Here is a 16572-nt window from a genome sequence, read left to right as displayed (position 1 = left end):
GCATAGAAAAACGTGTTCTTTTTATTCACCGTCGTACTTTAAAACAATACCAGCTTTTTAGGTTTTTGAGGAGATAATTTAAAGAAATAAAGAAAAAGTGATAAATAAGAGGTTTAGATTAAAAGAAAGTGAGAAAAGTTAATGAAAGTAAAATGTATTTATCATTTGTTATTTTATTGTTATATTTAAATTAATATTAAAATAAGAATGAAAATAAATACTACTATATAATTATAATAATTAAATATTTCATTAACAATTAATTTTGTTTCCGGTATACCTAATAATCCTACATTCCTAAGATGTTGAGATCAAAAAAATTCATATACATTTTCTACATTAAAAATAAAATTCTAAAGTAAATAATATCTCAATTGCCGTGATTGAATTTTCTTTATTTTTGTGGGAAGAAAATATTTGTATTCAAATACTAAACATTTTATATTTTTTAGTCAAATTTATTCTCAAGTGGTTTTGTTTTTATGCTTCTTTACTTTTGTCCATGATATACACAACCATTAAAGTTTTAATTTTTACATATAATTTTTTTATAGTTTTTCTTTTTAAGATATGTATTACTATTATTATAATTGGATTGAATTGAATGCATGTGTCTCTATAGGGTAATTAAGTGAGATATCCATACATCATTGATTATTAGGCATTAAATAAGAGATTGTGCTAACATTTTAAAACTCTTTTTAGAGAACAACAAACTTTTAGAAATAAAATAAAATAAATGTAATGGTAAATTATAATTAATTTATATATTAATTTAAAATTAAACTAAGCCATTTGGTACTTATAATTGATTTTTGATTTAAAAAATTTATATTATGGTATTTTTATTTTCATTTAAATACTATATGGTTTAATTTTTGTAATTAATAAGATAATATTACTTTTATCTTTATCTTTTTGTCTCCAGTTGACAAATCAATTCGTTGATTTTTTATTTAATGTTTTGTAACTAGTATGTTAAATCGTTTTCTCCTTATTTGTAAAAGTTGACTAATGAATTGAAAGAGATTGGAAAATATGCAAATTAATTTACATACTTAAAAGAAAAAGAGAAAAAGAAGAATTATGTTATTAACGGTAAAACCAAACAAGAAAGTAATTAGATAAAAAATAATAAATATTTTAAATGTTTAATAGAAAAAAATTAATAAAAATTTAAATTTAAAATACTTACAATTTAATATATATACTTAAAATGAGTATATATTAAAATTTGTGGTCATTATTTAAAATTCGTGGACCACGGAGAATCAATCAATCACGATATATATATATATATATATGTATGTATTAATATTAATGACAGAGAAGGACGAAACAAAGACTATGCTTGGGTCAAGGTCCAGGGTCACATACATTCTCCAGTGACATGTTTTGATTAGATTAAGGAATAAAAGAAATCAATGAAAAGAACAAGAAAAATAAAGTGAAAAAAAAATATGCTAAGTAGTGATTAAAAATAAATAAAAAATGGAAAATAATTCTATACTGAAATTTTATTAAAGGGAAACAAGGTTTATTTGTCAAGAAATAAAAATAAATAAACAAGAGGTCTAAATTTTTACAATGTTATTTTTTCTCAACATAAAATCAATATTTATTTATGTCAAAAAATATACTTTAACTCTTTTTTTTATAAAAATATATTTATCTTTTAAAAACGGAAAAATTATATATACATATATATTATATATATACTCTTTTATTTGCAAGATTTCTCATTTTCATTCTCAATTCACTCTATTTAGTATGATGCTTATTTTCAATTTACTCTAATTTTAAATCATAAAAAAAAAATTGATACTACAATAAAATCATGAAATAAAAACCAATTTAAAAAAAAAGTAATAATTAATTACTATAATAATTAAATTAGAAATAATTTGTATCTAATTAACTAACGGTTTTTAAATTAAGTAAAAATACTATTTACTTAATTAGGTATATAACAATAGGTTATAAAGTAGCATACTCATCACTCATATGTCTCATTCAAATAATAACTAGTAATGTAAAACTTATGAATATTTTTATATAATTACAATTAGAAGTATTTAAGTACTTTTAAATTATGGATCATGTTTATAAGTGATTTTATCTATGAATTTATTTTTCTTAAAATTTATGTTTTAAGGTGATTTATCATCCTAAACTTGAAGTGGTTTGAGATGAAAACATCTTCCTCTCTCATGAGTAAGAAAATATTTGATAATGAAATGAGAAAATAATATTAAACATTTTAAAACATAAAAAACAAAAAAAATGTTGCATCTAATGAGTAACCATGAGAAACATACTCAAAGGAGAAAACCCCTTTTGACCAAACTCTGTCTTAATAACCTCGTCGCTGTCCTTGTCATCATACATTCTTGTTCTTCCAACATATACATACGTATTGGAATCAATATTTATCATATTTGGTAACATCAATTAGCCTAACATAAAGAGTCTTCAAAATCAAAATATGTAAATAATTCTTAACAAGTTTTGAAATTACCTATTTTTGTTTTATGATCTTTTCTATATATTTCACTGTTTTCAATCTACTGTTCATAAATTGCTTTTGCTTTCAGATAAATCGCAGGGTGTTTTGAGTTTTTTTTATCATAATGTTGCCATTAAGAAATATTCAGCCACTGGTGAGATTGCCCAATCTCAATCATCGGTTTCTTCTTTAATACTCAGGAATAAAAGGAGTTGGAAATTTTGTGCAACTTTCAGTTTTTCTTTACGTTAAAGAAATGGATTCATCACAAACGAGTGAGGTGACTTATAATTTTTTTTTTCTTATAACTTGGATTGCTTACTTCATTGGACCTTCTATATAACTTTTGTTTACTTTTATTGGAACTTGTCGAAACTCCTATTTTAATTTAACACTCAAATTTAACATGAAAAGTACGGCGAATTGTTTATTTTAATTCGTTTACCGGTTTAAGTTTGTCCAACATAATTCATATATCAGTGTGTGGAACGGGACATATTTACCTGTATAATTAGTGTATTTTATTTTATTTTTTTAAAAAAATTTACACCCATAACTTTTTCTTATTGTCTTATATTTTTAAATTTTTTAAAATTATTCATTTCAAATTTTACAATTAACTTTTAGATTTATAAATCAGAAATCAAAAAGTTTTTGAATTTCACATTCTAAAATTATAAAAAATATTTAATAAAAAATATTAAAAAATAATTTGAATATTTTTTTTAAATATAGATGCAAAGAAAAGAAAACATGAAGGTGTATGAATCTCTAATTCATTATACTTTTAGAAATTTGATAATAATTTTAAAGTTATAATGTGTTTTTATTTCTATTCTCATAAATAATTTTGTATTCTAATGGCTTTCTTTACCATTATATATTATTAATGAGAAAGAATGATGGAAAAGATTATATGGTTGTCCCATATCAATCTTATGTTCAAGAAATTTCTTTGATTAAACACTTTCTCATTTCGATAAACAAGTGATTGGTTGTAACATTATGAGTTCAATAATGACTTCTTACATTCAACTTTTGCTTTTGTCCCCTCTAAATTTAAAAATTGGCAGTGTGGGATATAAAGGTTGAGGTTTTGATATGGAACCCTATTATATGGACCTCCACAGCCAAACAGCAACAACCATATCAGCGAAATATTCTAAAAATTACAAAGTTTAATTAGCTTTAATCACCTCTAAGATATATATTACAGGTGTTTCTCTTGTAGTTATATGATCAATAATAGCTAGTAACCAAAATTTTCTAGAATAATTGTCTTGCATATGATGGGAATATGGAGTTGCATGTGAAATTATAAATTCAGTGACATGTTTGTTTGTCTTCACAGTTGACAGTGGTCAACAAGAGTGATGATTTTTGTGGTGTTTTCATTTCTCTTGTCAATAGAGTAACAAGTGGTTGAGGATGTTCTATTTATAGCCATTTCATACCACACATGCACTGTCTAGTCCTGTCACCATCTTTACCACCCCTATCTTGGTTTCATCATAATATACTAACCACCATTTTATGTTTTAAAGCTACCTCCTCAAATTTACAAACCTTATTCTCACACTAACTTTTTATCTGCTAGATTGTAATATTGGACTCCGGTAACTTTCCATCTATAATTTTGATCCTTTGTTTTTCATGCAACTTTTTAGGACACATTCAGAAAAAGAATCTATAGTTTTAGTTCAATTTCCTCTATTTGTAGGTGTTTTATTTTTTATTTTGGTCTGTTGAATCTACACCAAACTTGTTCCTTTTTACTGCTAGATTGACAGAATTTACAAAGAAAACAGAAGACAGAAATAATTAAGACAAGAAAGTTAGAAAATCCTGAAAAGGTAAGCTGAAGATCTAGTGGTAGAATTAGGAGAGTTGGTAACCCCATAATGGCCCAACATTAGGCATAATTAGTACACTTTCCACGTGCCATACCCAAGCAGATGAGACGTAGGATTCCAAACTCTTGGCTATTCAAGTGGCCTTGTTTAACCACTCGTCAAGGTTATCATTATTCAACAATCACCTCATCAACACATCAAATAATGCATCGTATCATCCAAGAATAGGCAAAGGTTAGTCATTCTGACAACACTTACATGTCAGCCTTCACTTTTTGGTATGATTTTTCATCTGAATAAAAATTAAAAATAAAGTTATGAATGTTTGGTCTCTTGATCAAGTTTGGTCTTTGATCCTTTGAATTACGTTGGGCGTATCCTTTGGAACAAAATTGGGAAGTACTGCAAAGTTTGGATTGGTTTTGCAATATAAAGAATAATGGGGAGAAGTGCAGCTTGTGAGAGAATCTGGCATGTTCATGTTTTAGATTGTTGTGGCACAGCACACATGCATGCATGGGGAAAAGTTTATCTTGCTTGAGGTTCTTATCTCTTTCTCTTCATTGCACATTTTATCTTATTTTTAAGCCAAACTTCTTTGTCTGCTAAAGCTGTTAGTACGTCCTCTCTATACATGTTTTGAAATGATAGTGGAGAGTACCACCGGTTCATCCAATCATTACAAAAGACCAAAAAAAAGGGGATTCAAAGGGTTCAACTAGAGTTCAAAGTTTATCCGAGAGTAATTATGTATATACAGATACACACTTACATTAAGTCTTGTGTAATAAAATAATAATAAAACTGTTAATATATTTAAATTAACAAAAAAATCATATTACGTGTTTAACCATATAAAATGTCATTTGAAGATGTTTTGTTTTGGGTGCACTTCGTGCATCTCATGTAGAGAAATGTCAGATTCTTTTTGAAATTTTTTCACTGGTGGAATAGATGACTTACAATAAGTTTGAACACACCTCATGAATGAAGAAAATAACGTCAAATTGATCAATAAATTACAATATTCTTCACCATCAATGAAATAGTGTTACACTTTTTGTACAACTCTTGAGCTGAACAGCCAAACATTTTAGCCTCATGAGTTCAACTGAAAAGAATGCTCTTCATGAAACTTATTTTCTCGGCCTTCTCTTCAAAACTTCACTGTAAGCACGAATACAACCATGACACAAGAAATAGTCCAAAAGCAAACAAGTTTTCTATACAAAAATGGTTCAAGTTTTCAGTGAGAAAAGTATAATGAACACAGATCGCTGTTTGATAAGAAAAGTGACTACTGCTTTATCTTGATAAAGAAGTTCTCCTCAGGCTGCTTTTCCCAAAAAAAGTTTGCAGCCTCTATCCATCGGGGATGAACCAAAAACTTATGTTCTTTCACTGCCCATCGGGACTTCTCAGTACCAGCGTCAGTAGCAACTACGTGTGTCACAGACAGGTCAACTTCTGTCAAACAAGTAGCTCCCATCTGCTCTGCCATCTTCCGCAGAGATGGTAATGCACCATGAAAAATACGGCTGAAAACGATCACACATCCGCCCAAGACTTCACTTCGAACCGATGCCAAAACCTTGAAAATTGAATTGACTGTGAGGACCTCATCAAGAGAATCACGCATTAAGATTCTAAAACTAAATAAATATTTCCACTGACATAATGAGAGCAATAAGATAAACACATGAATAACATAACTACCTGCCTCACATCTCGATCAACAAGATCTTCTTGATGTTTCTACAAAGGATTCCCCACCACACAGTTTTAGTATTGTATCAGAAATAACAAACATTTAATCCGGATGGCATATGAGGAGTGACATACATCAAAGAATGTGCAATGTACTTGTCTGAGCACTTTGAGGATTTTTGCAAGTGCTCCATCAGTTTCATCTTCATCATTCCTCAGTTCAGCAAGGGATTTGCAATTGAAACCAAACTGCCGACAACTCGAAGCAAAAAAATGGTATCTTTCCATCAGTATAAGATTATCTTTATGCTTCATCCATGCCTGCAACATTTTCATACATTCCATTAAAAAGAGACAATTTAGTTCATAATTTCAAAATGACAAATGGCACCTGAAGCATTAAATGGGTAGATCATAGAACATCTTAAACTAAGGTTTCTATATAGAAAGTGAACTTAATATGGGATAAAGAGTACAGTCACTGATCAACTATGCAAAGTGATTTCTGAAAGACCTTTAGAGACAAGCAAATGCGATTCTTTTTCATAACAAACTAAAGTATAGGGTATAACTTTTTTACTCATTATAAACTCGTTTTTCGTTTATTTCATTAAAATTGAAACATTTCCATTCAGAAGTAGTTTGACCAAAGTTGTGAGGCCTACAAGATTGCTAATAATGGCTAAATGGAAGGCGTGCCTTTCAGTGATATTTAGCAATTGAAATACAATAGTTTCTTCCATTATCACTGAATTAATTATAAACAACAAGCAATTGACTTTATAGAATATATGCCAAACCAGTATGTTATTCATATAGACTAAAAGAAAATATTCAAGGACTGTCTTGCACATAAAATAACTTTTACCAAACAAGCATTCCAATAAAGTAAATCAGCAGTACAAGTCAGAAACTAGCAACGCACTCACGTGTTCTGTATCATCAAGAATTAAGACTGCACTTTCTTGCCCTAACACAACATCAAGACCCTTCTGATGCTTCTGAGTCCCATCATCACGAGAAATAACCTTCGCATTGAAGTATACTCCTCGAGGATCAAGTAGCTTAGCCATCTCCAATGCATATGGCCGATCACCCATAGTATATATGTACATCTCAAACATTTCGCTTGCTTCTTTCAGAAATGAGCGGACAAAGGGCCTTAACTTGGTCATCATATGCATGTGGTCCAATTTGAAGAGGCTACCTTTAGAGACATCTATGATTTGATTTCATTACATATCAGTACGGAAACAAAAAGCAACATCCATAATAAGTAATAAGAACCCAGAACATCAAATGTTGAAATCAAGGAGAAGTTATGAACTACAAGTAATGAAAGGGCTTCATTTTACAAAAAAAAAGGCCAGACTTTAAGTTGAATTCATTCAAAGAGCTATCAACTATATAAGAAATGTAATTTTTTGAGACAGATAGGATATTAATTAGTTAGTCTTGGGGCTAGTAAGTTAAACAAATAGGAGGGTGCAAGGGGAAAGGATTCACTCTATCTTGCACCATTGAAGAATTGAACTTTGCTCTTTTGAATGGAGCAATCCTTTGTAAAGGGAAAACCCTAGAAGGAGAGATCTCCTATTTTGCTCTTTCCATCCGAACCAATAAGATCTTTCTTTTCTTTCCCATTTCTATTATCCATTCTTAACAAGCATGACTTGATTCTATTTATGACATGTTAGATGAAGCATGGTTGTTGCAATTGCATTAAAAAACATATATTCTCCATTATATTCCCATTATTAACAAGGGCATATAACTTGATTCTACATATGACATGTTAGATGAAGCATAGAAAAAAACGATGATATTAATCTTTTAGCAACAAAAATAACATGAATGAATAACTCTTTATTCAATAACAAAATTCAAAATGGTATTATGGACAACATATTGCATGTTTGGAAGTTTCCAAATGAATCAACAAACATAAGATTAAGAAATATAAAAATAGACAGAAATGACTCATTCGTTCCCCTGCCACACTCTAACAGACCAAGTCCAAAAGATTCATAGAGCAAACATTTCAGTAACGGATTATCTAATCCCAGCATAGTAGAAATATAGCAGTTATCTACAGTCAGTTTTATTATAAGACGAGATTGCAATGGCCAAATCAATTAACCAATATCAATGAAGTGATTGAAGCAAAGGACATTTAAGCAAAACTGCTGATTTCGAATACTAATACCAATTACCAAAAGCAAAAGCACATTGGTTTACACATACCTTCTAGAGAATCTGTCTGATCAAGCAAACTTGACTCTTCTGAACTCAAATCAGAAAGGTGAGTGGAATTTAGCAGTGTGTGATCTAGGTCAAGAACAAAGTAGAGTTTTTTCCGACATAACAAACTCTTCATGTCTGTATTGCGCAATCTAGAAATCTCGTCATCGTGAAGTCTCAGTCCCTGAAAATATAAATTTTCCATCATGCTTAATAAACTGTTATTTGGCCAAAATAAATAACTAGCTAGGTTATGTCTACTAGTCAACCATCATGCTAACCAAATCATGAAAATGTCATATTAAATATTAGAGGATATTTAGAATGTTTATAATAGAATCAACACCATCAAATTCTGGTGGCACATATAATTCATTGATTCAACTTAACACTTTTATATGAATGCCCCAGCACATCATATTTTAATTCTTATAGGAATTTAAATATAAAAATATATCCTAAACGAGTGGCGGTACAAGTTCAACACTACACTTTTTATTCATAATAGATAACGAACAAACAACTATTAAACCAGAAAATCACTATTTACCGTTCTACAACTTATTTCAGGTTAATCCAACAGTGACGCTCCAAAACTAAATTTGTAATTCCACAAGATAAACATCTGAAATAATGGATACCTACTGTATGTACCCAAATGTCTATTTATTTCTAATAAGAATTTTTAATATAAAATTTTATCCCAAATGAGCAGTGCTACAGGTTCACCACTACACTTTTTATTCGTAATAGATAACCATTAAACCAGGAAATCACTATTTAACATTCTACAGCTTATTTCAGGCTACTCCAACAGTAACGGAAATTGCAAAAACTGCCATGCAGCAGTAACAACTATCCAAAACTAAATTTGTAACTCCAAAGCATAACCTTCTGAAACAAATGGATACCTTATGTATGTACCCAAACGTCACACCAGATTCCCCATCCAACTTTTGCCCACATCTTATACACATACTTCCAAACGAGCCGGGATGCGAACATACATCTACCTTGACAGATACCTCTGCAACAACAAAAAGAGTAACGAAACTTCCCAGACAAAAATGTAAAGTTGTATAAGAATCATAATAATAGTTACACAAGCATGAGAAAAGGTAGCGCAGAACCTGAGTCGTTACAAATAAGTTTAAAATCTAGTTGTTGTTAATGTTTCTTGGTGAAGTGGGGAAACAATTATTTGACTCAACCAGTTTACAGATGGCAATGCTACTTAGATAAGCTAAGGTTCAATCGGGGAACTAGTTCAAGAGAGATTTGTACATAGATAAAACTAAGAAACACAAAAAGTTCATTAAAAATTGAGTTTCTCACTTTCAAGAGAAACGGTGGAGTAGTAAAAATTTTACTTATGCTCAGCTTCAAATGTGGTGCAAACAATTCCGGTTCCCTGCAAAGATAATCAAAGAACGAACTAAAGCAATCAAACTTACCTAAGTTTTGTTTGATGATTCCTTCTAAAGTAGAGCCCTCAGTTTCCTCAATGCTTTCAATTTTATGTCTTTTAATTCTGCTTTAATTCATAAATTAAAGTATAACTTAGTGAAATTTAACCAAAAAATGAAGCAAAAAATTGTAGCATCATCTCTCACAATGATATCTGCAACATAAATAAAACAGAAGCATGACTCTAAAATCAGTCTTGCCCTCTTGGACTACAAAATGATTCACAATCTGACAGACCACAAGTAAAAATAAGATTTCATAGAAGCTGAAAATATTCAAAGCAAAACTCCGATGCACACTTACCGTTAGTTATTAAATATGCATAAGTAGTAATATAAATTCAATAAAATAGTTGACGAGGAGGAATGATGGAAAGAAGGATGCAGAAAAGATCCTATACCAAATTCTTATTTCAGTGACTGTAATTATCATATAAGCAATGCCGCATAATTAAACCACTCGTTGTGATCTTACAAGATTTATAAAAAACCAACAATCAATCTGAGAAGCACCCAAGCACTTGAGGAACTCACCCTCGAAAATTAGCTATCAGAGAGAAGAACCAGACACTTAAATATTCTATTGAGCCTCTCAAACTAACTCCCTATAGTAATACTCAAGTTCCTATCACAGTCCTGCTCCTAAGAGTCAATAACTTTCATTATACAACACTTCCCTCAACTTCCCATTGGTCAGAGCCTTCCACAGAAAAACCCTCCGTAGGCAGCCCAATCCAAGGCACCAACAATCAACTCTAAAATACTTGCTGAAAGGATAACTAACAAAACAGGTCACAGAGAATGGTACCATGTTAAGTAAAGAGAAACTAAGAAGGGGATGTAATGAATTCTGTGTGTTTGGTACACATATGAGTATTTTTATTTATAATGAATAAGAGTTACAATAATAAGGAACATAATCAGTATCTAATAATGGAGAATATTTGGTAAGATATTTCTCTATCAAATTATATCATATATCTCCCTATTAAATGTGATTAAATCATATATGTACCACTCCCCTTTAAGTTGGAGAATACATATCATTCGAGACAAACTTGTAACACGTGTCATTAACACAAAACCACTTGAGACTCAGTGAACATGTCAGTGAGCTGGTTGCTGAAGTGGACAAAGTAAATAATGACAAAGTGAGTAGATATTTCCCAAACATGACTTTTTCTATTTCAAAGTGACAATCAACTGTAAATATGCTTTGTCATTTCAAATCATATTTGAAACACTCCCCCTCAAACTAGAACATAATTGCATGAGTAAAGCTTATTAAAATTGGTCAGAGAGTGCAGGGCTGCAAAACAAAAAATGTCGGAGAGCAAAAAATAGTCATTACACAGCAAGGCAATGCTAATGGTGGCTGTCACGAGCTAGATAAAAGCTTGCAAGAATAAGAACAAGAAAAGAAACTTGCCAGAAAAAGTCTGTGGTGAACATCAAAATCGGCTGGAAAAAGCTCGATGAAAACGAAACCAAAAATCATTGACATGAAATAGTACTCACTGTAAAAATGTTGATGGTAAACAGTATTTGCTGGAAAAACATTAAAAATAAACAATACTCATTGAAAAAACTTTGGCAGTAAATAATAGTACTTACTGATCAGACAATGTTGGTGGTAAACAATACTCATTATACAAAACGTTGGCAGCAAAATACTAACAGACCAAAAAAACAGAAAAGGTAAAAAGTATAAGACTTCCAAAAAATTTATTCCTATGAACAGTGGGCTCATAGGAAAAGCATGAATCTGAGTTCCCTTTCATTATAAAAAAATAAGTGAAAGCCTCAATAACTTTCCCTCCTCGAAGTCACTGATTCTGGATCTGTCAGAGTGATAGCAAGGAACATTCACACAGTGAATTGAATTGAACAGAAACACCAAAACAACAGACCAGAACATCAGAGGTAGTGCCAGAGAAGAGAACAGCCCAAGGACAGAAACAACTTGAATGTGCTAGAAAATGCCAGAAATAGACAGACAGAACCAGAATAATGAAGCATGTTTCAGAGAACACACTATAATTTCAAATAGGGTTTTAATTTTGAACCCTGAATAAGGGAGTGAAATCGCAAATTTGTCCACTAAAATAAACCTTAAAAAACACAATACTCTGGGGGTAAACAGGGGCTTTCCACCACTAATCAAATTTGCACCCGCTAGTAGTTCTGCAAAATCATATAATAGCTACAACATGAAAATGGGTAGAAGCCTAGCACTGCGACACAAAGTACAAACAAATATGACTATAATTTGTCTGCACTCTGAAGTCTGAACCACCACACAGTACACTTAAAAACAAAATGAACAAAGCATTGTTCAACTACATGGGCTCAAGCATCAGTTCTATGGCTCAATTGATTCCAATTTCACTCCATCAAAAACCTGATTTTCCAGAATACCATTTATAAGCACCACAGTACTCCCTGTGTTAAAAATGCTTGACCTCTAACAGGTCATGATCTGATATAAAAATATGTCACTCACATCTAACAAACTTCAATATATTCGAAATTTGAGAAACCAAAGTTGACAAGAGTTCTTAACTCGTACCAGAGCACATACAATAAAAAAAACAAAACAGGTTATGAAAAGCACCTGACACTCTCAAGCTCATCTTGATTTCCAGCCTCTTTAACTGGTGAGGAATCAGGCGAACTTGCACCAAGTTCAGCATCAAGAAATGCAGCGAAGTCATCACTGCTGGATGAATGCACAGGAGAGTCGGTAACAACACTCATCTGCATCATACCCATCCAACAAAACCAAAATCCAGAAACAAAGGGGTCACAACAAATTGGAAAATAAAAACAAGTGACAAAAGCTAGAAATCCAAGGAAAAACAGTTTCTCAAACAAAAGGAGTATTATATAGAAAACCAGCCCACAATATTGGTCCCTATCTTGAAAGCAAAAGTGTCGTTCACAAGAAAAAGAGCATGAAGTAATGTAATAAGATAAAATAAAGAATAAGAATGAACGAATGAATGAATCCCTAGGAATTATTTACTCGAGGCAATGGTACTGACAAGGTAACTTCAACTTTGGCCCACTCTTGTTGAAGTAATTGGGCTTAAATACATTTGGCTACCTTTCACTACAACTTGGGTCTACTAAGAGAACAAGGATCTCTTGCTACGTGATTAAGGTCATGAATATCACTTCTGAATTTGCATAAAACGCTCATGCAAGCTTATTTTTTTCTTCTATAAATGCTTATTAAAAATTTCTCCAAACATACATAAGTAACGTTTGGTCAAACTAATACAGTTCATAAACATATCTGCCCTACTTAAGTTCGGTTAAGGATCTTGAATTTGAGTTCAGATTTACTACTTGTTAAAACAATTTTGTCTATTTCTCATCAACAAACATGGTCAACTGGATTCATCTTTTATCAACATTAACCAACCACACATGTATGCATATAATCCATCCTTCAACTTTAGAAAGTGTACTATTAGCCAAAATTACAGGTGCTTGCCTTTGATTTTCTGTCACAGAACTGGTCTGATACCACCACCGCCACAATCAAACATTGCTTTTTCGTTATTTATGCCTCTTATCAATGAAATATGGACATTTAAAAATAATAATGGTACGTTTTTTATGCCTTACTCTCTTATCATAAATTATTATATGACCCCTTACTGTTATTATTTATAGTATCGATCAACCTTTACAAAAATTAACTGAGTTCATGAATACATTATAGGATGATATGATAATTTCTCCAATTATTTGACAACATAGCCACAGATTCTTCATTTGCATGTGAGGGTGACCCTAATAATTCCTCCTTAAGACCCTAATAATTCAACCCCGTGCAGTTTACCTTCACTAGTTATCTTTCCTCACAAAAGAACAGAATAGGGAGAAAAAAAGAAAAGACTAACTACTGTCTCTTACTCCACACACAACCCCATGCAGTAAATGACCCTTTACTGTAATATATTGTTAAAATGAAATGTTATTTTATTATTACTTCTTTTGTATGTACCGAGTGTTAAGGTTAGGGTTAAGGCAAGTGTTACCTTTGTTTTATACTACATCAATACAAGCTCATCAGTGTAGTTTGAATACATTTTTTTCTCTATCTTATTTATTCAAATTGGTTAATGTTTTCTAAATTCGACAATTTAAGCAAAGTATCTGACACATGTCATACACATGTAGTACGCTTATCAATGTCGAACACAGAGACGTGACATTGAACAGACCTGTTATTAAAATTTTCTACAACCTTAGCTAATTAATTAGTTATATTATATAATACAAAAGTTATACATCTCAAGATAAAGTCTAAGCTTTTGAGATAGTTTATTCATGACAAATTCAATAACTGTCTTATGCTTCTTTTGAAATATAAAAGCTACGAATTTGGTTAAAATAAAACCAAAAAAGCAAAAGGCAAAGCATAGGTTTATGGTGTCTGGGATATGGAGAATGATTCTTTCGCAGAAAATGTCTAATCCAAGAGTTATAAAGCCCCGAAACATATTTCTTCATGCTAAATTACAAGCCCAGAGTAGCAAAATTTGGACTGTCCAACCTACTGATAGAAATAACCCCTACAATGCAACAGTTCAAAGTTCTCAAAATCAAGCGAACTGGAGGATATATGGCAATCAAGTACATTTATAATTTACCAATCACCTCCAAAGTGATTGTCTACGGCTATGGGATTAATTTGAAACAAATAAAACAAAACAATCGGGCAATAAAACTGATCCACAACCTTCTAGTGCTACCTTTGGGTTGAAATATAAAAGGCCAAAATTGCCTTATTGCGGAGTAAAATATTAAACGAGATAAATGATAAGGAAAATATAAAAGGATATCATACAAGCAAAATAATGTTGAATTAAAGCTAAAATTGTCTTATTGTGGACTCAAATTGCATTCATTTCATTCAATTATGCTGCCATCACCCAGACCTGAAAAGTGTGGCCTATTCACATTTGATGAGTGAATTTTTCAGTCTATAACAATTATTAAGTCAATCACAATTACCTTAGTAATTATGCCCAAAATTTTATGATAACAGCTACCAGTCAAAATAGTTCGATTTCCCTAGTTAATAACAAAAGATGATAACATCTGTTTAAACATGTACTCACATACCGAAAGGATTAGTAGTTATCGTTTCAGTTTCACTACAAGTTAACTGGTTGCGAAATAAGTAGTAGAACTTTTGATGTTCTTGATTAATAGTTAGCTTAACAAAATATATGTTGCTTGTATCTTCCTTCTCCCACTTTTACATTAAAGAACCATTTATAAGTTATTCTTGTTAGTGGAAAAAATCCGGTAGCAAGATCAATTGAATGAAAATGGGAGTCTTCCTACTAATACTACTAATATATCACTCACCTGCACAAAATGATGAAGCAAAAATGTTTAACATTACAAAAACACTCTTCTCACCCCCATGATCATATTAAACTTATGCTATCAGCAAGAGCATGTCATACACAAGCAAGACCATGTAAATTTACGAAAACAGTATTAACCACTGACAGAAATGGTGGCACCCAACGCAGTAAGTATCAGAGGTTTACCTTTTAGGGCGAAGCAGCAAGACTGTGACCGTGGCTTTCTGAGTGCTTCTCAGCCCACCAAAGCTGAATGGCTTTCTCGGCCCCTATATGCTACGCTATGGGCTCCCACAGGGTTTGGCTTTTGGATCGAAACGCTTTAGGGATTTGGGATCTAGGCTCCATGGTCAGCTCCATTGATTTGGGGTCTCAACAGTTTCTTTGGGGATTTGGGGGGAAAAGAGTGTTTTTTTTTCATTAGCAGAGGAGAATTTTGTGCGTTAGGGATTTAGGCGCCTTTTTTTCAGTGTCTCTGAAAGCATGAAAGATTTATCCTTTGTACATTATTATTCGTAATAACAAATTTACTTTTTTATTTTGGAATATTAAATTTTAATTTCAAGCACTTCAGAGATGGAATAAAAATACAACAAGTTATTCCACTCTATTTTGATTTATCACTGATTAGAGTATCGGTAGAGTCCTCATTCTTTCTAGGATTTTCTTTACTGGTTTGATATTCATGTCTGCAAAAAAATAATAGAACAAATTAAAATAAATAATATGATATAATATAATATAATTAATAATATAGGAACATAAATATTTAAAAAGTATAGTTAAAAAAATCTTTAACATATAATAAAATTAAAAATAGTTCAATGCTATAAATTGCATTTAATATATATACATGTGTATATATATTATTCCATTTTTAAAATTTGTTTAAAAATATACACAAAATATTAAATTTATGTCGTGAACATAGATTCAATTTTATTAATACTTTATTTAAATTACGATAATTTTTCATAACTTGATTTCCCTTTAATAATCATTTAGTTGTTTTTTTTGGATTTTTTTTATTATTGCGCTTTTTTTTATTTGTGTGGTACACCACTACGACTTGAGTGATTCATGTTTTGAGTTATTTCTCTAATAACTTATCTTCACAATGTCTAAACTGAAAAAAAAATCTTTTCTGTTTCATACGTGAAAAAGTAAATTATTTTTTATTATTGTAAATGTTATAAAAAAATATTTTAATTATTTATTTATCTTCCCAACTTATTAATATTATGAACATCATAAAATTATGTAGATAAAATGTATTTTTATCCTTATTTAGTTTAGGATCAAATTTTATCAAACCTCTAGTATTTGACCACAATATAATAAAAAAGTTTACTAAATTAACTATAAAATATTATTATTTAATCACAAATTACATTTTAATTTATGACTAG

The 16572-nt window shown here is 30.8% G+C and overlaps 1 protein-coding gene across 7 annotated transcripts; it reads right to left on the bottom strand.

Annotated features, from left to right (window-relative positions):
* Positions 1 to 5343: 5343 nt before the first annotated feature.
* On the bottom strand, positions 5344 to 15648 carry LOC137807449 (RNA polymerase II C-terminal domain phosphatase-like 4). Of its 7 annotated transcripts, none has more exons than XM_068608097.1 (9): positions 15350 to 15648; positions 12388 to 12530; positions 9762 to 9841; positions 9219 to 9334; positions 8311 to 8491; positions 6996 to 7285; positions 6202 to 6387; positions 6076 to 6114; positions 5344 to 5950 (listed from the first exon to the last, which is right to left on the bottom strand). In XM_068608097.1, the coding sequence occupies exons 2-9, from the start codon at positions 12528 to 12530 to the stop codon at positions 5657 to 5659; spliced, it is 1329 nt and encodes a 442-aa protein (XP_068464198.1). In that variant the 5' UTR covers positions 15350 to 15648; the 3' UTR covers positions 5344 to 5656. The 7 variants fall into 7 exon arrangements, with proteins under 7 accessions (XP_068464198.1, XP_068464199.1, XP_068464197.1 ...); XM_068608098.1 differs by having other exon boundaries at positions 9762 to 9838; XM_068608096.1 differs by having other exon boundaries at positions 12388 to 14359; positions 15350 to 15637.
* Between the last annotated feature and the right edge of the window lie 924 nt (positions 15649 to 16572).

Source organism: Phaseolus vulgaris, chromosome 3, assembly GCF_000499845.2.
Source record: "Phaseolus vulgaris cultivar G19833 chromosome 3, P. vulgaris v2.0, whole genome shotgun sequence".
NCBI classification, from domain to species: domain Eukaryota; kingdom Viridiplantae; phylum Streptophyta; class Magnoliopsida; order Fabales; family Fabaceae; genus Phaseolus; species Phaseolus vulgaris.
The sequence above is the reverse complement of the archived record's forward strand: the minus strand, read 5'-3'. Positions and strand labels throughout refer to the sequence as shown.